The sequence below is a fragment of the Pelophylax lessonae genome (genome assembly GCF_965119305.1).
Source record: "Pelophylax lessonae genome assembly, chromosome: 2".
In the NCBI taxonomy this organism is placed as follows: domain Eukaryota; kingdom Metazoa; phylum Chordata; class Amphibia; order Anura; family Ranidae; genus Pelophylax; species Pelophylax lessonae.
In genome coordinates, this window is record NC_138769.1 from 452,271,540 (window position 1) to 452,296,259 (window position 24,720).

General features: G+C 42.0%; 1 protein-coding gene across 1 annotated transcript in view; it reads left to right on the top strand.

Annotated features, from left to right (window-relative positions):
* Positions 1-24,720, top strand: part of REV1 (REV1 DNA directed polymerase) — a 119,555-nt gene that overhangs the window by 81,137 nt on the left and 13,698 nt on the right. Inside the window, exons 15-20 of the mRNA XM_082247162.1 lie at positions 6,085-6,187; positions 6,769-6,931; positions 17,545-17,741; positions 21,890-22,117; positions 22,579-22,693; positions 24,374-24,591. Coding sequence (XP_082103288.1) covers positions 6,085-6,187; positions 6,769-6,931; positions 17,545-17,741; positions 21,890-22,117; positions 22,579-22,693; positions 24,374-24,591 — 1,024 coding nt within the window. The remainder of the gene's footprint in view (positions 1-6,084; positions 6,188-6,768; positions 6,932-17,544; positions 17,742-21,889; positions 22,118-22,578; positions 22,694-24,373; positions 24,592-24,720) is intronic.

Genomic DNA, 24,720 nt, shown 5'->3' on the forward strand with positions numbered 1-24,720 from the left:
AGGCCTGCTCGACTTGAAGGTGCGTTCTCATCCGTATATGGGGTGGGGGGGGGCGTCTTTGCTGGTTCTCGGACCTGCGGCTGGCCTTGATCCCAGACAGCTGGGTTCAGGAGGTCCGATCCGTTTCTCCAATAAGGTTTTCCCTTCCTATGTACGGCTGTCCCCGGATCGCTTGCTGGCGCTCTATGGGGCAGTACAGGATCTGGTTCAACAAGGCTGGACCTAATGGCCCTGGATGGTTCCGTGCAAATCAAAAATTCAAGATGGTATCGGTTCGCTCGATGGTGTCTTCCCTACATCAGGGGCATTCCTGGCCTCCATAGACATCAAAGATGCCTACCTTCACATCCCGTTATGTGCAGGACACCAACGGGTTCTCTGTTTTTGCCATGGGAGAGGATCACTATTGGTTTGTTACCTTTTGGTATCGCCTCTGCTCCTCGGGTCTTCACAAAGGTGTTGGCCCTGGTCCCGGCGCGGTTGCAACAGCAGGTAGTATCGGTCCTGGGTTCCTGGCCAATCTACTTCTCCATACGGAGTCCCCTACGGTGCTGATGATGAATTTGGAAGTCACCATGAGAACTCTGGAGGAGTTTGGGTGTGTTTAGAAGTCGTCCCTGGTCCCTTCCATGAGACTGGACTATCTGGGCCTGACTTTGGACTCATCCGCAGCCGGGGTGTTTCTCCCGCCGAAGAAACTCTTAAAACTTCAGACTGTGGTTCTGATGGTGTCATCTTTCGAGGTGGTCCCTTTCTCTCAATCCTTCTGGAGGATCCCCCAGAAGGAAATTCTTCTCAAATGGAACTAAAATTTAAACTCTCGAGATTCGGATCCAGCTGAGCCAGATGACCAGGGAGTCTCTGATCTGGTGGCTTCGGTCCCCGATGCCCAAGCAGGAAATGCTTCCTCCTCTTATACTGGACAATTGTCTCCATGGATGCAAGCCTGTCTGGGTGGGGAGGAGTCCTCGGCAGGTTCTCTGCTCAGGGAGTATGGTCCCTGGAGGAATCCAGGTTACCGATCGATGTCCTGGAGCTGAGAGCAATCCGGCTTTGCCTAGTTCACCGGACCGGGCACCTGCCGCTGTCCAGTGCGCATTCAATCGGACTATGCCACAACCGTGGCTTCTGTCATTCACCACAGGGCACCAAGGGTGTCCTTGCGGCCTTGGAAGTGACAGCCATTCTTCGTTGGGCAGAGCACTTTGTTCAAGCTCTCTCCGCTGTTCACATTCCAGGTGTGGAAAATTGGCAGGCGGATTACCTCAGTCGACAGGCCTTGGATGCAGGGGAATGGTCCCTACATCCAGGGGTGTTCTGGCAGTTCTGCCTTTGTTGGGGCACTCCAGACATGGATCTGTTGGCGTCACATCAACTGGATAGTGCAGAGGTTTGTGGCCCGCTCCCTGGACCCTCTGGCAGATGCACTGGTGGCACCATGGGCTCAGTATCAGCTGCTGTCTTCCTTTCCTCCTCTCAGGTTGCTGCTAAGACTTCTTCGCAGGATCAAGGCGGAAGGGAGTCTGGTCTTTCTCGTGGCTTCGGACTGGCCTCGCAGAGCTTGGTACGCCGACCTGGTCAGGCCAGTCGCAGACGTTCCTTGGAGACTTCCTCTCAGGGAGGATCTATTGTCTCCAGGGCCAATCGTCCACCCTGCTTTACCGTCGCTGGCTTTGCCGGCTTGGCTGTTGAAAGCCAGGTGCTGAAGGGCATGGAATTGTCTGCTTCAGTGATTCCTACTCTGCTTAAAGCGAAGAAATCGACTTCTAGGATGATTTATCATCGAACGAGAAAGTCGTATATTGCGTGGTGTGAGTCTCTTTGGGTTCCCCCTCGCTCTTACTCCGTGGCCTGGATCTTGGCTTTCCTTCAACAGGGAGCTGATCAAAAGTTGGCCTTGAGTACTATCAAGGGTCAGGTTTCGGCTTTGGCGATTTTCTTCCAAATGCCATTGGCCGCCCGTTCCCTGGTGCGTAACTTCTTCCAGGGGGGTGCGACACTTGGTACTTCCGGTGCGACCTCCGTCACTAACTGGGGACCTTGATTTGATGTGGTCGATTCTTCAAAAACCTCCTTTTGCAAATACAGTATTCGGGGGTTTTCCATGCCTACCTTGTCACAGAAGGTGGCCTTCTTGGTGGCTATCTCTTCTGCGTGCAGGGTGTTGGCACTGGCGACATTGTTCTCCTGTTGTTCTCCCTATATGTTGGTTCATGGAGACAAGTGTTACTTCGTCCGGATCCGTCCTTCCTTCCGAAGGTGGTTTCTAGTGCTCACTTGAACAAGGTCATTGTATTACCATCTTTGTGTCCTAAGCCCAAACATCCTATGGAACGTGCACTGCATACACTGGATATAGTTCGTGCAATCATGGTGTACTTGGCCACTACTCAGTCTTTTCATGAGTCAGATTCGCTCTCTGTACCCATGGGTTGCCCAAGAAATGGGCTGCCTGCGTCATCTGCGACTATTTCCAGATGGATCAGACAGATGGTGGTGCAGGCTTATTCAATAAGGGTCAGGCTCTACCTTTCCCTGTTTCAGCGCATTCTACTCTGGCGCTTGGTGCTTCCTGGGCTTTTCACCATACAGGCATCTGTGCCTCAGGTTGCATGGTGGTCATCTGTTCACACCTTTACCAAATTTTATATGGTGGATGTGCTGGTATCTGCATAGCTGGCTGCTATTTGGAGGGCTTTTTGGCCTTCCTTGAGGGTGTTTACTGTTTGTTTCAGGTGGGCCTCATCTTGCTGTTCTGATGAGTCCTATGTTGCCTGGTTGGCTGTGTTTGGCCTTGGGGACTTGTTTGTTTCTGCTGTTCCCACCCCTCATTTTATGGCACTGCTTTGGAACTGCGTCCGTCAATGAACGATAGAGAAAACTGGATTTTTGACTTACCGTAAAATCCTTTTCTCTTAAGTTCATTGAAGGACACAGTACCCGCCCCTCTATTTTTAGTTGGGTTGGTGTTACTTCTCTGACACTGCTTTGATACAAAACTGACATCCTATGCAGGAAGAGAGAGGGTGTACCCTCTGGGACTGCCCATAGGCATAGCCAGAACTTTTTTTCTGCCTAGTGTCCTACTCCTGTTGGGACAGTATAACCCTACTGATATGCATCAGGAACTGCGTCCGTCAATGAACTTAAGAGAAAAGGATTTTACTGTAAGTCAAAAATCCAGTTTTTTCAACATTTTATACTGTCACTCTTTCTTGAACCCAATTATTAGGAGCAACACTGTTTACTGTGTACAGAACAAACAAATGTATAAAATATTATTTTTGTATTGCACCCTTTTCTTGATTATATAAAGAATATTCCATGCTCTACATAATAACAAAACACTTTTTTTGCAAGATGCAAGAAAGACCTGTATTAGCCAATTGTTGTTGTCATTTTGCCTCCTTCCAGCTCATTCCTCAGCTTTCTGGATTCTGGTTGGCGAGATGTCACTTCCTGTGATGTAATTTCCGGTCCCGTCAACGGCTCTGTGATATCTTGGCCATCGCTGCAGCAATGATTGAGATATAGTTTTAAAGGGCTCGTGATTCCCTTTAACCACTTTAGGACTGCTCACTGTGCTGCTACTGCGGCACAGAGGTAGCCCTGTGTCCAGCGACGTAGACCTAAGTTGCTGGACTCCTGGCTTGCTCCTCTGTTTAGACACAGAGGGAGTCGGGCCGGAGGGGGAGAGGCGGTGATCACCGCCTCTCTTCTCCGATGGTTGGGGAAAGAGTGAGAAAATCAGCCCGCTTGTGTAAACAAAGCGGGCGGATCTACTCTGTGACAGACAGGAGGAGATCACAGGATTCAGCATAGCTGAACCTGCGATCTCTGTCTCTGTCACAGAACCCCCCCCCCCCCCCCCACACACATCAGTAAGCATGAGGCATACATTTAACCCCTTGATCACCAACAGTGTTAACCCCTTCCCTGCCAGTGTCATTATTACAGTAACAGTGCATATTTGTAGCTCTGATTACTGTAGTAATGTCACTGGTCCCACCAAAAGTGTCAAAAATGTCAGTTAGGGGTCCGATTTGTCTGCCGCAATGTCACAGTCCCGGAAAAAAATCGCAGATCCCCGCCATTACTAGTAAAAAAAACAATAAAAATGACAAATCTTTCCCGTAGTTAGTAAACGCGATAACGTTTGGTAAACCAATCAAAATATGCTTATTGCGATTTTTTTCTTTTCTTTTTTTTTTTTACCAAAAATATGTAGCAAAAAACTAATTGGCGCTCTTTTAAAAAAAAAAAAAAAAATTAATAATCGCACAGGTGATCAAATACCACCAAAAGAAAGCTCTATTTGTGGGGGGAAAAAAAGGCCAAAAATTTCATTTGAGTACAGCGTTGCACAACCGTGCAATTGTCCGTTAAAGTAACACAGTGCCGAATCGCAAAATATGGCCTGGTTAGGAAGGGGGTAAAATCTTCCGGTCTTAAAGTGGATAAAAATACGCTCATTGAGAATTTTCTTGTCTAAGACATGTAGCTAAATACATTTTGGCCTAAATATATGACAAAAATTTAATATATTGGCTATTTTTTAACTGTCAAAGTAGAAAATGTAAATTTTTTACAAAATGTTTGCTCTTTTTTTATTATCGCAAAAAATAAAAAAGTGCAGAGGTGATCAAATACCACCAAAAGAAAGCTCAGTTTGTGGGAAAAAAAGGACGTAAATTTCATTTGGGTACAGCATTGCATGACCGCGCAATTGTCAGTTAAAGTCATGCAGTGCCAAGTTGAAAAAAGTGGCTTGGTCATTGAGCAGCCAAATCTACCGGGGCTAAAGTGGTTAATGTAAAAGTAATTCTAGTGGCTAGGAAGCTGCTGGATTACTTTTACAGGCGACGGAGAGGGGGGTCCCATGCCCCTCCCATTACAGCCTTTACCAGGCTCACCCATGCAATCAGGGAGCCCAGTAAGAATGCGATTGGTGGCATCCAACTCTTGGGACAGAGTCAGAGGAACTGGTTTTGTTCCCCCCCCCCAACTGTGTAATGTCAGAAACCAGAAGCAATGAGGATTTAGTCACTTTAGGTTTCGGCCTCATGTAAACCAGCCATTACCGTCTTGTTCTGATCAAAACGATCTTGGTTTGATCAGCTATTTTGAAGAGCAGAGGAGAGATCTGGGGTCTAATATATAATATTTGGGGATTCTAAGTAATTTTTACATTTATGTGAGACATGTCAGAAGTGGTCTGGTGTTGAATTGGTTAAATCCCTTCAGTGTAATTGTTTTTGTCAGGGGTTTAAAAACAGGAACAAGATTCCAGGGCCAAAAATCTATTTTTTTTTTCAGAAACATAGCAGTTTGTAAACTCAGCAAAAGATCCACAAAATGAATTCCTTATCTGTGTAGTACTTAAATTATTATAGTCCCCAGTTCATATGCAACATGCTATCAGAAACCTCTTAATCCATTTATTCTCAAAAAATGATTTAGGGTATATGCATATACCCTTCCCTTGGCAAAACAACCTATTCAGTTTAAAATAGAATTGCAGGGCAAAACATTTGTGTGTGTGTGTGTGTATGTATATACCGGTATTAGCAAGTGATCACATGACCTCTGTTCTCAGCTGCATAGCGGATGAGAGAGCTGTAGAGAGGTAGATACTACAGGGGAGGGGTGACATAGCAGCCGGAGGCAGAGAAACAGGAGTACACTAATCTTTCTAGTGAGGAGCTGTCCAAGGGGTGTGTCAGCACAAGTGTGCCCATTGGATTACAGGCAGGCTGTGCTCCCAGGTAGAATGGAAGAAAAATGACCATGCTGGGATAGATGTGCTTCCATGCCTGGTTTGATCAGTTTGAAAAAGGAAAGCAGGGGGACTGGCAGCAATACCAAGTATTTCACACAAATGAAGCAATGGGGAAAAGCATACTCGTTTTATACAAGTACATGATAACCACTTTTAACACGCATATTTTTAAATAAAACCTGGTCTATTATAAAATTGACCCTTACAAGTTGTTATTTTATCTCAGATCTTCTTTTGATTGTGTGGTACAATTTATATTGTGTTGATTTGATAATGGGTAAAAAATTTTTTTTTTTTTTGTACAGGACAGCAACCCTAGAACAAGCAACAGATAATGCCAAAGTATTTGGAAAAGAAGTTCTAAAAATGTTTCATTCAATAAAGTTGAATGTATCAGATATGAGGGGGGTAAGTAGAGTGAACAACATCATTTCATTTGCTATAATACTGTTTCACATTGCTATACAAAATGTCATTCTATCATGGTGTTGTTCATATGGTGTTAGAGAGCTAGTTTGATGGCTCAGTTCTTCTGTGTCACGAAGAAATTCAGCTGAAAGCATATGGGAGGCTGTTGATATTTCTTCACATACGATCAATATAAATTTGTGCAGAAGAAACTGAATCGGGGGAGGAGAGCATTGTAATTTTGCCCATTGTCCAGGGTTCTGGCACCATCTTGGCAACGTCAGATTGGAGAAACCTGTAGAATGCTGCTTTAAATTAAATTTTTGCAGGCAGTTCATGTCTCAGGGTTTCATCATGTTGTCTGTCATGATAATGTCCATTTGTGTAGGTTCAGAGGATCCTGTAATTGGGGAATAAGTGCCTAAGTGGCACAGAGCAGAGTCTCTAGGTAGCCATGTTCATCTGCTGCATGCATGCTCTTCCCCAAAACAATTTCAAAATGTGAAACATTTCAGAATATGTACTCTTTTGTGGGGAAGAAATTGTCAGTTGTTATTTGTGTGCTTTCGGTTTTAAATAAGGTGGGACTTCAGATGCACCAGTTGGTTCCAGCGCACATATCTAATTTTAGTCCTTCGCCACTTAAATCTGGATTGAAGCCAGGAGGGTCCCGCTCACTTATTGACATGTTTCGTGATCAGAGGAAAAAGAATCCCGCTGAAGAACTACCTGAGAATAAGACAGGTAATCTAGTACATGACATGTGCTATGTAATAATGTATATTGTTTATACAGTCAGGACCATAAATATTGGGACATCGACACAATTCTAATCTTTTTGGCTCTATACACCACCACAATGGATTTGAAATGACACAAACAAGATGTGCTTTAACTGCAGACTTTCAGCTTTAATTTGAGGCTATTTACATCCAAATAAGGTGCAGGAATTACAACCGTTTGTATATGTGTCTCCCACTCTTTAAGGGACCAAAAATAATTGGACAATTGGCTGCTCAGCTGTTCCATGGTCAGGTGTGTGTTATTCCCTCATTATCCCATTTAGAAGTAGCATATAAAAGGTCCAGAGTTCATTTCAAGTGTGCTATTTGCATTTGGAATCTGTTGCTGTCAACTCTCAATATGAGATCCAAAGAGCTGACACTATAAGTGAAGCAAGCCAGCATTAGGCTGAAAAAAACAAAACAAACCCATCAGAGAGATAGCAAACACATTAGGTGTGGCCAAATCAACTGTTTGGAACATCCTTAAAGGAACGAACACATCGGTGAGCTCAGCAACACCAAAAGACCCGGAAGACCACGGAAAACAACTGTGGTAGATGACCAAAGAATTCTTTCCCTGGTGAAGAAAACACCCTTCACAACAGTTGGCCAGATCAAGAACACTCTCCAGGAGGTAAGTGTATGTGTGTCAAAGTCAACAATCAAGAGAAGACTTCACCAGAGTGAATACAGAGGGTTCACCACACGATGTAAACCATTGGTGAACCTCAAAAACAGGAAGGCCAGATTAGAGTTTGCCAAACAACTTCTAAAAAAGCCTTCACAGTTCTGGACCAACATCCTATGGACAGATGAGACCAAGATCAACTTGTACCAGAGTGATGGGAAGAGAAGAGTATGGAGATGAAAAGGAACTGATCATGATCCAAAGCATACCACCTCATCAGTGAAGCATGGTGGGGGTGGTGTCATGGCGTGGGCATGTATGGCTGTCAATGGAACTGGTTCTCTTGTATTTATTGATGATGTGGCTGCTGACAAAAGCAGCAGGATGAATTATGAATGTTTCAGGCAATATTATCTGCTCATATTCAGCCAAATGCTTCAGAACTAATTGGACGGCGCTTCGCAGTGCAGATGGACAATGACCCGAAGCATACTGCAAAAGCAACCAAATAGTTTTTTAAGGGAAAGAAGTTGAATGTTATGCAATGGCCAAGTCAATCACCTGACCTGAATCCGATTGAGCATGCATTTCACTTGCTGAAGACAAAACTAAAGGGAAAATGCCCCAAGAACCAGCAGGAACTGAAGACAGTTGCAGTAGAGGCCTGGCAGAGCATCCCAAGGGATGAAACCCAGCGTCTGGTGATATCTGGTGATGTCTATGCGTTCCAGACTTCAGGCTGTAATTGGCTGCAAAGGATTTGCAACCAAGTATTAAAAAGTGAAAGTTTGATTTATGATTGTTAATCTGTCCCATTACTTTTGGTCCCTTAAAAAGTGGGAGGCACATATACAAACTGTTGTAATTCCTACAATGTTCACCTGATTTGGATGTAAATACCCTCAAATTAAACCTGAAAGTCTGCAGTCAAATCACATCTTGTTTGTTTCATTTCAAATCCATTGTGGTGGTGTATAGAGCCAAAAAGATTAGAATTGTGTCAATGTCCCAATATTTATGGACCTGACTGTAAAGGGTGCATTAATCTAAGAGTTTTAAAGATTTCAGGCATCTTCGATCCAGTATTTTATTGCAGTTTGGCTGGCTTTTGACTGGCTGGTTAAATGCCATAAAAAAATAGAAAAGTGGAAAACCCCAACGACCACAAAACACCCCCTTATTATCGATTTTGGAAAATTAGCCGATCTTGCTATATGCTCAGCCGTCAAGAAAATATGTTTGTAGATCAGTTTGTGGCCAGGTGTAGCACTGCAGCATTCAACCCTATAAGGGTGTTGGGGGAAGTGGTCAGATCCAATAGTATAATTCCCTCCAACCATATGGCGCAGGGGAGAAGAGTATGGGACTTTAAATGTTCCACAAATAGGCCATATACATATATAAACAAAACTATTGTACAATTAAAACATGATTTTAAAAATGATCTGATTTGAATAATTCACAGAAATACGTTTAGTATACGCAAATAGTTTCTGTGTGGTGTTTTGGATTGACATGTTTCGCAAATAGCTTGCTTGATCCAGATCCACATATGTATCCTTTTTATATATACAGCCAATGTTTCATTCTTCAACGACAATTACAACAGAAATACAATGCAATACAACCAAAAAAAACTGTATATATCATAATATGTATATTACGAAACAATAACATCTGTCATATTCCTCAAAAACAAGGAAAAAAATGGGGTGGGGGGGTCGGAGTGAGAAAGTTTAGGCACAGCTCCAATACCCACCTAAATTTACCACATACAATAAAATCAACATGACATATTAGCCATAGGGCCAAGCCACAGAATTCTTCCTGAGATAAAAAGACATAGATCCCAATTATCTATGTATAAATATAAATTGCCATTATGACACAAAACCTAAAGGATAATTAGAGCAGAACACACAGATCGATAAATAAGATAAGACCAAGCATACTCGTGTATAATTATAAGCTATGTTTCCAACCCTACTGGAGCAGAATAACCCTAGGGGTAAATGAGCTCACCGTTCTCTTAGACATTCCCATGTGCTTCCATATGTACACATATGGAAACAATATACACTTTGAAAACACCTCAGATCTCAATGAGGAAAATTATCACGCTAGATATCTATACTGATATGGACTGGGTAATGTGTTAGAAATGAAAGTATGCCACATTGTTTTATGGACATGAAAATTATCAACCTACAGACTGAATTCAAAGACACCCCGAAAATCAAAGTGAAAAAATCATGCCCAAAAGAAAATTATGTGCTGCTTGGCACCTTGCTCCTGCGCTCAGAACTTGGTTCTCGAACACCCTCTGTCACAGGACTTTCACTTGGCATCCCCAAATGGCTAGACCTTGCTGCCCTCTACGACCGGGGTGGTCAACTAATCACTGTAAACATAAACAAAAAAGAGAGGGCGCACCAGCCTAGCGCATTATCCTCAGTAGGCTTTTATTAATAAATAGTTAAAAGTATCTACTCACAAACAAGTGATGTAAATCAGCATATTAGATCCGACTGACAACGTCCATAATGTCCATAATGTTGGAGTCCACTGTCTAAGTCCAGGGAATTGGCTAACGCGTTTCGAGGTAGGACCTCTTCCTCAGAGCCTAGGGGCCATAACTGGACCCATGGTATATATACCCAAAGTCTTTCAAATTAACCTCAAGATTGGGGGAGGGAGTACCTACCCGGTAGGTGTGGCCACGTAGGTGTAATTGACAAGAGCCCGATGTTCATTGAGTTGTCAGTATATACAGACGATAAACAATAAAAATAATAATAATTATTGCAACAATTCCATGCATAAAAAATGACAATACCCTACATCGGTGTGCACATAACTTAAAAAACATATATAAAACATGTATAAAGCATGTATGATATGTATGAGACAATAATGGATGGTTGCTTTCAAACTACATAAGTTTTACATAGTGTTAGCAGCTGTATTTGTATCATTCATTAGCATTGACATAGACGAATCTATACCATAGAGTGTTTTGTACAGAACATGCTTATCCAAGGAAGGGAAGAGGAGGGAGGGGGGAGGAGGAAAAGGGTTTGCTACTAATCAGTGGTAAAAAATAATAATACATTTAATTTAACTCCCACACTAGGATTGGGGGACTAGGGTTTGCTACAGACAATATTTTTAGCTGGGCAGAGATCTAGTTATGTTAGCTCTGATGGCTGAGAATGGGAAGAGGGAGTGACGTACATCCAGTGGAGGCGGGTCCAATGCACGTTAGGTAAACATCTCCCTCTTGGTATGCACATCTCCTCCGGGAGCGTCATCAGATGTGTCAGTTCCTGCCGGTGGAACTGACGTCACGCAGCTGGAACACACGGTCCTTCTAGGTTGGATGGCGTGCGTTCCACTCCTCTCTCCCCCCCCCCCGGTTATCGAACAGAGGGACACTGGGCACCACGATATTCGGTCATCGGTTGGTGCACATAGCACAACAGTCTATTGAGCCAATCTGCAAATCACCTTTTTCTCTTTTTATAACATTATCTACATTGTTTCCCCACACATACACATATACTTATACCCATCCATGTGCCATATAGTGGCGAGTAACCATTGAATTCCTGCCGGTAATCAAAGGCTACACGCTGTAGGAGTAAAGCTATTTAACTACCTCAATACTGGGCACTTAAACCCCCTTCCTTCTCAGACCATTTTGAATGACAATTACGCGGTCATGCAACACTGCACCTAAACCAAATTTGTGTCATTTTTCCCCCACAAATAGAGCTTTCTTTTGGTGGTATTTGATTACCGCCAGGTTTTTTCTTTTTTGGTGCACAAATAATAAAAGACCGAAAAGTTTGAAAAAAAAAAAAAGTTTTTTGTTTAGGTTATAAAATTTTGTAAATATACGTTTTTTTCCTGCACTGATGAGCACTGATGACGCCGCACTGACAGGCACTGATGGGGTGGCACTGATATGCAGCTCTGATGGGCACTGATAGGTAGCACTAATCTGCAGCACTGATGGGCACTAATATGTGGCACTGATAGATAGCACTGATATGCAGCATTGGTGGGCACTGATAGGCATCGGCAGCGCTGATGGGCACTGATAGGTGGCACTGATGGGCAGCACTGATCGGCACTGATGGGCGGCACTGATGGGTACTGAGGCAGCACTGGTGGGCGGCACTGATAGATGGCAATAATGGGCACTGGTGGGCAGCACTGATAGATGGCATTGGTGGGCAGCACTGATAGGGAGGGCACCACTGGCAGGCTCTCTGAGCCCTGTTTGCCATCCCTGGTGGCCATGGTGGGCATCCCTGGTGGTTATGGGTGGGGTGGGCATCCCTGGTGGTCATGAGTGGGCATCCCTGGTGGCTCTAGTTGCAGACCCCCCCCCCCCCCCCCCCCCCAGGGCTGCACTGGTAATCAATGTTCTGATTACCAGCACAGACCCCCCTGTGATCAGTGAGTAATTAGAAATACTCACTGATCCCCCCGGCTGCAGTACAGATCCTCTCTTCTTCTCCTCACTGACAGGATCTGTCAGGAGGAGAAGAGATCGAAGCCGTTACAACGGCTGTGTTTACATTACTTGACGGCTGTGATTGGACACAGCCATCATGTGATCAGGAGGGCCAATCACAGGGCCCTCCTCCTGCATCTTGTTGCTCTGTGTCTGAGGGACACAGGCACATCGAGATCGTGCTGCTGCGCGTGCCCGTGGCGGCGCAATCTCGCTCCTTCTGAAGGATGTTCCAGAACGGCCGATCAGGACGAGACTCCCACCCGGCCGTATATGTGCAGTGGCTGGGTGGGAGGTGGTTAAGGCTGTTTTCATGGATGCCTTTTTCCTAATTTTTAATTGTTATTTGTTTAATTGTTATTTGTTATTTTTTACCACCGATTAGTAGCAAACCTTTTCCTCCTCCCCCCTCCCTCCTCTTCCCTTCCTTGGATAAGCATGTTCTGTACAAAACACTCTATGGTATAGATTTGTCTATATCAATGCTAATGAATGATACAAATACAGCTGCTAACACTATGTAAAACTTATGTAGTTTAAAAGCAACCATCCATTATTGTCTCATACATGTCATACATGCTTTATACGTGTTTTATATATGTTTTTTAAGTTATGTGCACACCGATGTAGGGTATTGTCATTTTTTTATGCATGGAATTGTTGCAATAATTATTATTATTGTTTATCGTCTGTATATACTGACAACTCAATGAACATCGGGCTCTTGTCAATGACACCTACGTGGCCACACCTACCGGGTAGGTACTCCCTCCCCCAATCTTGAGGTTAATTTGAAAGACTTTGGGTATATATACCATGGGTCCAGTTATGGCCCCTAGGCTCTGAGGAAGAGGTCCTACCTCGAAACGCGTTAGCCAATTCCCTGGACTTAGACAGTGGACTCCAACATTATGGACATTATGGACGTTGTCAGTCGGATCTAATATGCTGATTTACATCACTTGTTTGTGAGTAGATACTTTTAACTATTTATTAATAAAAGCTTACTGAGGATAATGCGCTAGGCTGGTGCGCCCTCTCTTTTTTGTTTATGTTTACACTGAAAAAATCATGCGCCAGGCTAGTAAATTTTGCTGAAATTTCATTGCAGCAACTCAGAATGGTACTCAGTAGTTTGTATGGCCCCCACATGTTTTAATGCATGCCTGACACTGTTGGGCCATGCTCCTAATGAGACAACGGATAATGTCCTGGGGTATTTCCTCCCAGATCTGAACCAGGGCATCAATGAGCTCCTGAATGGACTAAGATGCAACCTGGTGGCGTCAGATGGACCGAAACATAATGTCCCATAGGTGTTCTATTGGGTTTAGGTTAGGCGGTTGTGGGGGCCATTCAATGGTATTCCTTCATCTTCCAGAAACTGGCTGCATACTCTCCCCACTTGAGGCTGGGCATTGTTGTGCACCAGGAGGAACCCAGAACCCACTGTACCAGCTTTGGGTCTGACAATAGGTCCAAGGATTTCATCCCGATACCTAATGGCAGTCAGGGTGCCATTGCATAGCCTGTAGAGGTCTGTGCGTCCCTCCATGGGGGCTTCCACATTGTGCAGCACTCTATGCAGCTTAGTGGGCAGACATCCGACATATTTATGACAAATTACTGCAGGAAACAAGTTAATTCCAAGGGGTTCACATACTTTTTCTTGTCACTGTATCAATACATAAGTGGTCTAAATAGTCAACTTAGCATTGAGTTATTCACTTTTAGGTCATTACAGAGGACAAGGAGGTACTCTTTATGCTTCAAGGAAAAGAGATTTAACCTCCAAATATGGAAAGGTGGGTTCACAGTAACAGCCATAAGACTTGATGTTAAGTTTTATAGGTAGTAACACCAGGAGCAGTTGATCTAGGGAATAGGGGCATCAGTAAGGGTTTTTTTTTTTTTTTTTTTTGGCTGTAGCAAATTGGATCATACTTGATATTTTTTTTACCCTTCTCTGTATCCACTGTGGCTACAGGCAGTCCCCGAGTTACAAACAAGATTGGGTCTGTAGGTTTGTTCTTAAGTCAAATTTGTTTGTAAGTAGGGACAGGTACATTTGTTTAAGTTTAGCTCCAGCCAAAATAATAATTTTTAAGTTTTTTGGATAGCATAGGGAAGGGTTAACACCCCTGTACCCCTGTTTTGCTGTCTGTGCCCCTGTTCAGAAGATTTCACCTCCCTTTCTGTCCCTGGATTTTGAAAATTGTGGGTTGTTGTGGAAACAAGGATTAGTGATAAAGCTTCAGTGGAGACACCTTTTTCCCATGAGAACTCTTACAGGAGGGAATTTCCCTTCCTAGGGCTAGATTTCTCCTCACTTCCTGTTGTCTCCCTCCATTTGTAAGTAGGAGTCGTTTGTAAGTCCGATATTTGTAACCCTGTAAACCTGTATAGGATTGTGTATTTGGAGTTTTTCTACTTGTTTATTCTACAAGTTGAACTAGATGGACTTATGTCTTTTCAGTTTATTGTTTGGGCATGTCCCATGGTCTAAGAAAACAAGTCCTGTATCCTGTACCGAACAAATAAGATAATAGGAATATTTACTTGCCATGGTGTACAGTACAGCATACATCCCTGTGTCTTGGGCACTCCTTATTGCTTGCTTATAAATAAGAGTGGCTGGGGTAATTTAAGTGTGCACAATTTACAGATAAGCCAAAATTCCTATTTTTGCAAGACCATATCACAAAAATAAAGCCTCGTTTGTTACCCTAAGTAATGCCAGGGTTGTTGCACAATAAACAGGCTCCTAGCATAAATGTAAACATTTTTCTGGTCCATATGGTCCACCAGGTGTGAGAGCTGAATTGGTTAAAGCCCAAGATACAAACAATTATTCCTTGCAGTGGGGCTGTGCCCGCATTGCAAAGGCGTATAACCTATTTTGTGTGGAGAGGAAAAACCGTTTTAATTGATCCTCTGCTCCCCCACTCCCTCAGCGGACAGCACTCCCCCTACAATCCATTGGTTGATTGTTCCTCTGCATCCTCATGCCCAGAGCGGGGCTATGGACCCTGCTCGGGTCCAGATGTTACCAGGACTCTAAACTGCTAGAGTGTGGGGATCACAAAGCTGCGGGCACCAGTCTAGCTGCGAGGAGGAGCGAAGGATCAGGTAAGTATATTTCCTTTTATTCCCCTAGATATACCGTAATGGAGCAATTAACCCTTGCAGGATATCAGTGAAACTGAACATGTTTTTATTGCAAAGTAAAATTATTAACCATATACATGTAAAAACTGCAGATGCCAACATTAAGATTAACTGGCAAGTCACAGAAGGAAACCTTGCAATAGCTCCAGTCACAAGGCTTTAGGGGAGACCGCAACGTGAAAAGCTCAGCTAAAATCTGAATCTTCGCATTGGCTGGCTGTCACTGACAAAGCCAGCATTGGTGCACAGAGATCCATACAGACATGGTGGAGCACTACAAAGAGTTAGGGAGCAGGCAGATCATGCAACATGTTTCCAGGCGACCCACCCCTTTCCTAAGTCCCTTTGACTTTTCATGGACTTTCTTTGATCACCTCTTATTTATTTTACATAAGTCCCCCAATATGTTGTGTCATTTTCTGAGGCTGTACACATCAGTTAACATTTACTTTACAGTTTGTGTATGTTCTTTCAACATACATTAAAATAATTGCCAAAAAGTTTAGCAGTTCACATTTATACTGAAATCTTCTGAAACTGATTCATTGAGTTACTGGCAGGATAATGCTGAGCATGTACAGTGGATATGAAAAGTCTACACACCCCTGTTAAAATGTCAGGTTTCTGTGATGTAAAAATGAGGCAAAGATAAATTATTTCAAACTTTTTCTACCTTTTAATGTGACCTATAAACTGTACAACTCAGTTGAACAACAAACTGAAATATTTTTGGTGAAGGGAAGTAAAAATAAAAAATAAAATAATATGGTTGCATACGTGTGCACACCCTTAAACTAATACTTAGTTGAAGCACCTTTTTGATTTTATTACAGCACTCAGTTTTTTGGGTATGAGTCTATCAGCATGGCACATCTTGACTTGGCAATATTTGCCCACTCTTCTTTGCAAAAACACTCCAAATCTGTCAGATTGCGAGAAAATCTCCTGTGCACAGCCCTCTTCAAATCACCCCACAGATTTTCAATTGGATTCAAGTCTGAAATCTGGCAGGGGCCATTCCAAAACTTTAATCTTCTTCTGGTGAAGTCATTCCTTTGTTGATTTGGATGTATGCTTTGGGACGTTGTCATGCTGAAAGATGAACTTCCTCTTCATGTTCTGCTTTCTAGCAGAAGCCTGAAGGTTTTGTGCCAATATTAACTGGTATTTGGAACTGTTCGTAATTCCCTCTACCTTGACTAAGGCCCCTGTTCCAGGTGAAGAAAAACAGCCCCAAAGTATGATACTGTCACCACCATGCTTCACTGTGGGTATGGTGTTCTTTTGGTGATGTGCAGTGTTGTTTTTGTGCCAACCCTATCTTTTGGAATTATGGCCAAAAAGTTCAACCTTGGTTTCATCAGACCATTATTTTCCCACATGCTTTTGGGAGACTTCAGATGTGTTTTTGCAAAATCTAGCTGGGCTTGGATGTTTATCTTTGTAAGAAAAGGCTTCCGTCTTGTCACTCTACCCCATAGCCCAGACATATGATGAATACGGGAGATTGTTGTCACATGTACCACACAGCCAGATATTCCTGCAGCTCCTTTATTGTTTCTGTAGGGCTCTTGACAGCCTCCTTGACCAGTTTTCTTCTTGTCTTTTTATCAATTTTTTATCAATTTTGGGGTGACGTCCAGTTTTTGATAATGTCACTGTTGTCCCATATTTTCTTCACTTTATGAGAACTGTCTTCACTGTGTTCCATGATATGTAATACCTTGGAAATTCTTTTGTATCCTTCTCCTGACTGATACCCTTTACAATGATAATCTTCTGATGCTTTGGAAGCTCTCTGCCGACCATTGTTTTTGCGACTTGGAACATGTCAGGAAAGACCTAGAACAGCTGAACTTTATTTGGGGTAAATCAGGGGCACTTTAAATGATGGCAGGAGTGTACTGACTCCTATTTAACATGAGTTTAAATGTGATTGCCTTATTCTGAACACAGCTACATCCGCAGTTATAGGAGGGTGTGCACACGTATGCAACCACAATATTTTAGTTTGGAAAAAGTTCTGAAATTATTTATCTTTGTGTCATTTTTTTACATCACAGAAACATGACATTTTAACAGGGGTGTGTAGACTTTTTATATCCACTGTATCTATGTTTTTATAAATTGAGCACAATAGGTCATTTTAATATTGCCACAAAACTTTTACCTGTTTACAGATGCACATATTCTACAGAAATGTGTTTACATGGCTCTTCTTATATATTACCTGTTTTTTCATTTAATTATACAGTTTTTGTTGCGGCTTTGGATGTTCAGATTTCATCAGCATTTGGAACATGTACTTCCATTACTTCTAAGAGTGACGCTTCCAGCCAAGATCCATGTACCAGCAAAGCATCTTCCCCTGTGAAAAAGAATGGCCTGCACACTCCTTTTAGTGTTAAATCAAGAGTTAATTTCACTATTGAAGTTCCATCCCCTTCTCAGGTTGGTGATTTATTCCACAATGCTACTGTTATCTTTCGCTAATGATTTTTTTCTCATTTGCTTTTTATTTGTGTTATCTTTTGTTTGGGCTATATTAGATATGCTATGGTCATCCTTATGTTTCAGTGATTGCATTTAAAGAAATGGTTTATTTATACTATCCTGTATTTCTGAATACATTAAAAAAATAATCCTCAAAATTTGCCATACTAAATATCAGTTTGGAAATCTTCCCATATAATTATTGTTCAATAATTGCTTATTATTTAATGGCTGCTAATCCTACCTAAAAAGTAAATGGGAAAAAAACACAATTCTCAATGTGTCTGTACTTCTTTAGTAGAAGGATACTTCTGAGAAACTGATAGCATAGAAAGAACAACCAATTCTGATTTTATCACCAATGTAAAGCTTGGTGGAGATTTAGAAATCATACCCCTCAACCCCACCGAAACCTTAAAGCTGATCTCTGTTTCCTCTCACTTCAGTTAGTTTGTTTGGACCACGCTGGTCCAAGCAAACTATTACCTTAACTAAGTGCTGCACTGGATCTACACATGGTATAAACTCTATGTAGCTTCAGCTACATACAGTACACAGTGCTGGGTTCTGGCTGTGAGACAGAAACTTCCCTGTCTCACACCTGGAACAAAATAAGAGTCGGTCCAAGCGGCGCGCAGCCATTTATTGGCAGCTGTGTATTCTGTAAAAAGCTGAATCATAGGGCGCAATGCCATCAGCCTGCCTCTCCGCCAATCAGAGGAAGCTTTATATTTATTCAAAGAATACAAAGTTCACTATGAGCGGCTGAGCGATGCTCAGACCGACTCCTATTTTGTTCCGGGTGTGAGACGGTAAGTCTCTGCCTCACAGCCAAAACCCAGCACTGTGTGTGTACTGTATGTAGCTGAAGCTAGTGCAACACTTAGTGAAAGAAATGGTTTGTTTGGACCGGCTTGGTCCAAACAAACTATTTAAAGTGCCAGGAAACCTGGAGATCAGCTTTAAAGTGGTTGTAAACCACTAACATGAAAAATGAACAAAGCATTTCCTTCTATTGTGTGTACTTTCCTCAATCGAAAACACCAATTATTTCTTACTCAAAATCCAACAAATATATTGTTTCATTGTTTATTTTTGTTAAATACTTTACATTTTCTAATACTTATGTACAGTCTTAAAATGTAATTTACAAATACTATTTCCATGGCAACATACTGTATTTGTAAAAGATGCTGTACCCTTTTACCTGTAAATGAAAAGGAACATTTTGTATAATGATGCAAAACTAATAAAAACAGTTTTGTTAAATTTTAAAGGGCCAGGTCATCCAAAAGTTATCATTTAATTACAGGTGGTGCCTGGTGGGCTGAATCAGTCCCTGGCTTCTTATACGACTTATGTACTCCAATGGTGAGATTTCCCTACTGCAATTCCTGAATCGGTTACTTTCCACCTGGGAGTGTTGGGTGTTCCTGACCATTATAAGATATCATATTTAGAAACTATCTGGTGGTTTAACTCTCCAGCATTGTTTAGAAATAGAAATGTAGGTTTTGGGTGGATTGATTTGTTTTTATTTTAGGTCTTGCAATTTAACAGCATGGCAATATAATCAAATACAGCCCTAGTATTATCAACAAGTATTGTCTGCAGCAAATATACTTAATATACTGATTGAAGTGACAGTAGGAGACCTGCTTGAATGCTTATGTATTAACAAAGAGTGAGAACAAAGCAAATAAGATAAGGCAGTCCTATACCAAACATTGTCGTCTTATCAAGTTTAGAAAATATGGGGTGATTGGCTCAGCACTTACGGTATAGCACCTACAACACCAATCTTAGATTGGCGATTGAATTGATACAACACCAACTGCAGATATTTCCAAATCTTCTTACCATAAATAAGACCGTGGCAGTCTTATAATGCTTGTCCCTTGTTCATGTTATCCAGTGTATGTTGAGACATTAGTGTCTCAACATACACTGTAGAAATGTTAGATGACATGTTAGATATACACAGCTTAAACAATGTTAAACATGACGCAAGATCCTTTCTTTCTGTATAGTTATGCCTTTATTATCATGGTAATTGTCCTTTAAGGATACAATATTCATAAGTAACAATCTTTCTCTCATCCATTTATACCCTTTTGAATTCTACCAGCAATTGTTTGTATTTGTACTAATAGTAACTTTTGTAAGTGGTTTGTAAACCATGGTAAACGTTCATTAAATTTTATTTGATTTGAAAAAAAAAAAAAACAAAAGGGAGAGATAAGGCAATCCATGTTAGCTTTACATATTACCTGATCATTGTAATGCTAGCACTTGCAAATATATGTGGGAAAGAGTATCCTTAATTTTGGTGTTTGTCAGGGTTGATTCTGCTAATGCCAGGTGGACCAACACCACTTCACTTTCCATTTCTCTGAGCAGCATATCATTGTGAATTACAATGATATGTGTGCTTCCCAGTGCTGATGCTATTTTGCCTTTAACAATAGGATAGAATATACACTGCTAAAAAAAATTAAAGGAACACTTTGAAAACACATCAGATCTCAATAGGTAAAATATGCAGGATATCTATACTGATATGGACTGGGTAATGTGTTGGGAACAAAAGTATGCCACATCATTTGATGGAAATGAAAATGATCAACCTACAGAGGGCTGAATTCAAAGACACCCCGAAAATCAAAGTGAAAAATGATGCAGCAGGCTAGTCCATTTTGCTGAAATTTTATTTCAGCAACTCAAAATGGTACTCAGTAGTTTGTATGGCCCCCATGTGCTTGTATGCATGCCTGACAACGTTTGGGCATGCTCCTAATGAGAAAATGCATGTTGTCCTGGGGTTTTTCCTCGCAGATCTGGACCAGGGCATCACTGAGCTCCTAAACAGACTGAGGTGCAACCTGGCAGCGTTGGATGAACCAAAACATATTGTTCCAGAGGTGTTTTATTGGATTTAGGTCAGGCCAGTGTGGGGGCCATTCAATGGCATCAACTCCTTCTTCCTCCAGGAAGTGGCTTGCAAACTCTCACCACATGAGGCCAGGTATTGTCGTGCACCAGGAGGAACCCAGGACCCACTGCACCAGCATAGGGTCTGACAATGGGTCCAAGGATTCCATCCTATACCTAATGGCAGTCACGGTGCCATTGTCTAGTGTGTAGAGGTCTATGGGTCCCTCCATGGATATGCCTCCCCAGACCATCACTGACTCACCACAAAATCGGTCATGCTGAACAATATTACAGGCAGCATAACATTCACCACGGCTTCTCCATATCCTTTCACGTCTGTCACATGTGCACAGGGTAAACCTGCTCTCATCTGTGAAAAGCACAGGGCACCAGTGGCAGACCTGCCAATTCTGGTGTTCAATGGCAAATGCCAATCAAGCGCCACAGTGCCAGGCAGCGAACACAGAACCCACTAGAGGATGTCGGGCCCTCAGGCCACCCTCAAGAAGTCTTTCTGATTGTTTGGTCAGAGACATTCACACCAATGGCCTGCTGGAGTTTTTTAGGGCTCTGTCAGTGCTCATCCTGTTCCTCCTTGCACAAAGTAGCATATACCGGTTGTGCTGATGGGTTAAGGACTTTCTATGGCCCTGTCCAGAATATCCTCCATGCTCTTGAGACTGTGCTGGGAGACACAGCAAACCTTCTGGCAATGGCACATATTGATGTGCCATCCTGGAGGAGTTGGACTGTCTGTACAACCTCTATAGGGTCCAGGTATCGCCTCATGCTACAATTAGTAGTGACACTGACCCTAGCCAAATTCAAAACTCGTGAAAAACAGTCAGAAAAGATGAGTAGGGAAAAAATGGCAGTGGCCGCTACCTGTAAAACCATTGGAGGTTCTCATTGTTGCCCAACTAGTGCACCTGTTGTTAATTTTATTGACACCAAAGCAGCTAAAACTGATTAACAACCCCATCTGCTACTTAACTGACCAGATCATTATTCCAGGAATTTAATTGACTTGATGCTATACTCTGATTAAAATGTGTTCCTTTAATTTTGAGCAGTGTATATAGGGCAATATTTTCCTATTGTAACTTTGTGTGGCTTGTTGATTTGAATAGTTTGACATGTTTTTCTAGTCAATGATGATGTTTCTTTTGCAGATTGACCCATCTGTCTTGGAAGCTCTACCTCCAGATATTAGGGAACAGGTGGAGCAGACATTTGCTGCACAGCAAAGGCCACCTTCTGCTGAGAGCAAGAGAGAGGCCTCAGATGAAACCAGCACTGAGCAGCAGCCAGTGGCAACTGTCCTTTTACAGATTCCACAGTTGTCAGAGCAAGGAGAAGAGGAAGGCATTAATGTCATTGCCTTACCAGCTTTTTCAGAGGTGAGGGCTGACCTTTCCAACTACAAGAATAGTTAATAATTTTATTGGACCCTATAGGTGATTTCATCAGGCAGATGAACAGGGAGCTAACTGTGTGATTTAGCAATACACAGGTACCTATGTCTCCATGCTTAGATTTAAACCCCTTTTGGACAGGGTTGTTCTGCCCTTCTCCAAATTTTATACATTTTTTTGTGAATTCATGTCTAAATACTGTATGATGGTTCTTGATAAATGCTAATGGTCATCAGATACAGTATCTAAAAAAAACAAATGTGTTCTCCATAGCAACTAAACAAATTGTCCCTTTCATCCCTGCAGTCCAGGTTAGAAAAATGAAAAAGCAACACTTTTTTTTTTTCTCGTCTTTAAAAAACTTACCATTCTGTCATTGCCACTTTATTTTTTTGTATTGGGTTTATTGATTGCATGTAATTAAGTTGTGTCATTTGTTCTAACAGGTAGATCCAGAAGTGTTTGCTGCTCTGCCTGCTGATCTTCAGGAAGAGTTAAGAGCGGCTTATGGTCAAAGGAACAGGCAGTCAGACAGTAATGTTGGTACAAACTCTGTACTTGGTAAGGCATCACTTAATAAAAGGCAATGTTGTAAAGATTCTTCTTCCACCAGGTTGGACACTTTACTCACTGACTGTAACGCATTGTATTCCTCCTTGTATACCTTCAGTTCCTCCTTTTTTGTGCAGTAAATGTTTCTTACAGACTCCACAGACTAATGTCATGGAAATTAAATTGAAGATTTTATTCATGTATTTGTAGAGATTTGTAGGCATGATTGATTAGACATTTTTAGCACTGCTATTCTTAAAGTGGTTGTACAGGGAGAAGGTTTTATTACCTTAATGCATTCTGTGCATTAAGATAAAAAGCCTTCTGTGTGCAGCAGCCCCCCCCAACCTTAGCCCTATTTCGATCCAGCAATGTTGCAGCAGTGTCTTGACTGCCTGAGACTTTCCTCCTCATTGGCTAAGACTGCAACACGGCACTATTGGCTCCTGCTGCTGTCAATCAAAGTCAGTCAGCCAATGGAGAGAGAAAAGGGGGAAGGGCCGGGCTGGGGTTCCATGTCTGAATGGACACACAGAGCTGTGGCTCGGCTCAGGTGCCCCCATACCAAGCTCCTTGCTGTGGGGGCACTCAACAGGAGGGAGGGACCCCAGAAGAGGAGGATCTGGGCTGCTCTGTGCAAAACCAATACACAGGGCAGGTAAGTATAACATGTTTGTAAAGTCTCATTTTTTTTTTTTTTGTTAAAAAATAACAATCGCTTTAAGACTTTTTGGTTGTAAAAATCACCTTTCCGGGCAGAAAACGGCACAACACTACCTTTTACCAAGGCTTATGTATCAGCCCTTCTTTACCTTTTTAGTATCTGCCTTTTGTGATTAGCTGTGCCTCGATTATAATGTTTCTGTCTTGCTAGAAATGTTTATATCCCATCTTTGTCACTAACCATTAGCTTAGTTAAAAAAAAGCGAAGTTTACATGTATCGAAATTCGGCCAATTCAGCAGGAACCGGACGAATTTTAGTATGTGTTTACACCTGTTCAACAGAAACGGCTTCTGTCGGATGGTCCTGCTGGTAAACCAGCATTCAATCAGCTGCTGCAGCGCTGATCAGTGTATTCTGACAAGAAGGGGAAGTCCCTGCTGTCACAATACAACAGCATAGCGCGGGAGGTCCTTTTATCCACATCACTGGTGTCCATGTGAGGATCTTTCAGTTATTTTTTGTTCAGCCAGCTTGTTAAACAAAAAAAAAAAAAAAATCTATGGGCTAATATTCTAGAGAAGGGAAGTGAACACATGGTTTGCAGTATTGTGGAAAAAAAAAAACGTTCTTTCAATTGCTTCAGAAATCAAACCATGAACACTTTCTAGAGGCAGGTAAAAAGTATTGTTTTATGCTGCATTTGTGATTAAAGTAACTTTAGATCTATGTAATCCCCTTTAAAACGACTATTACCAATGGAAAGGACTGAAAGCATTATATCCTTACTGAGCTCACTGAGAGGAGGCGGGGCGGAGGCAGGGCAGAGCACGTCCTGAATACAAAACTCAGATTTACACTAATGAGGAATTAGCCCGTATGGCTGATTTTTTTTAAAAAAAGACTGATTGTGTCAAGTGAATTACATATTTTAGTAAAAGGCTTGAAACATTATAGCACAAATATATGGACATTACTTATATTTTAAATCATTTTAACATTGGGGTAATATTTCTGTATTTTTCAGTTCCAAAAAATCCTTTGCTGCAGTTAAAACGGCCTCCTTTGAAGTCAAAGAAAAAAAGTAGAAAGAAAAATCTAGGAAGTCCTGTAAAGAAGATACAGAGTCCCTTGAAGAATAAGCTCTTTGGTAGCCCAGCTAAAAACTTTGGATATAGTTTGAGCCCACAGAAGCTTAAAGATGGGACCCTAAAGCAAGAAGCCATACATCCTGGGCAATCTCAGGTAACCCAGACAATGAGCTTGCTTTTAAGTGCATTTTTTCTTTCCTTATAAAGATGAATCTGTAAAGGCATTTGGTCATTTATCCTAAATATAACATTGATTGCCTACCAACTTCCTAATGTAGCAGAT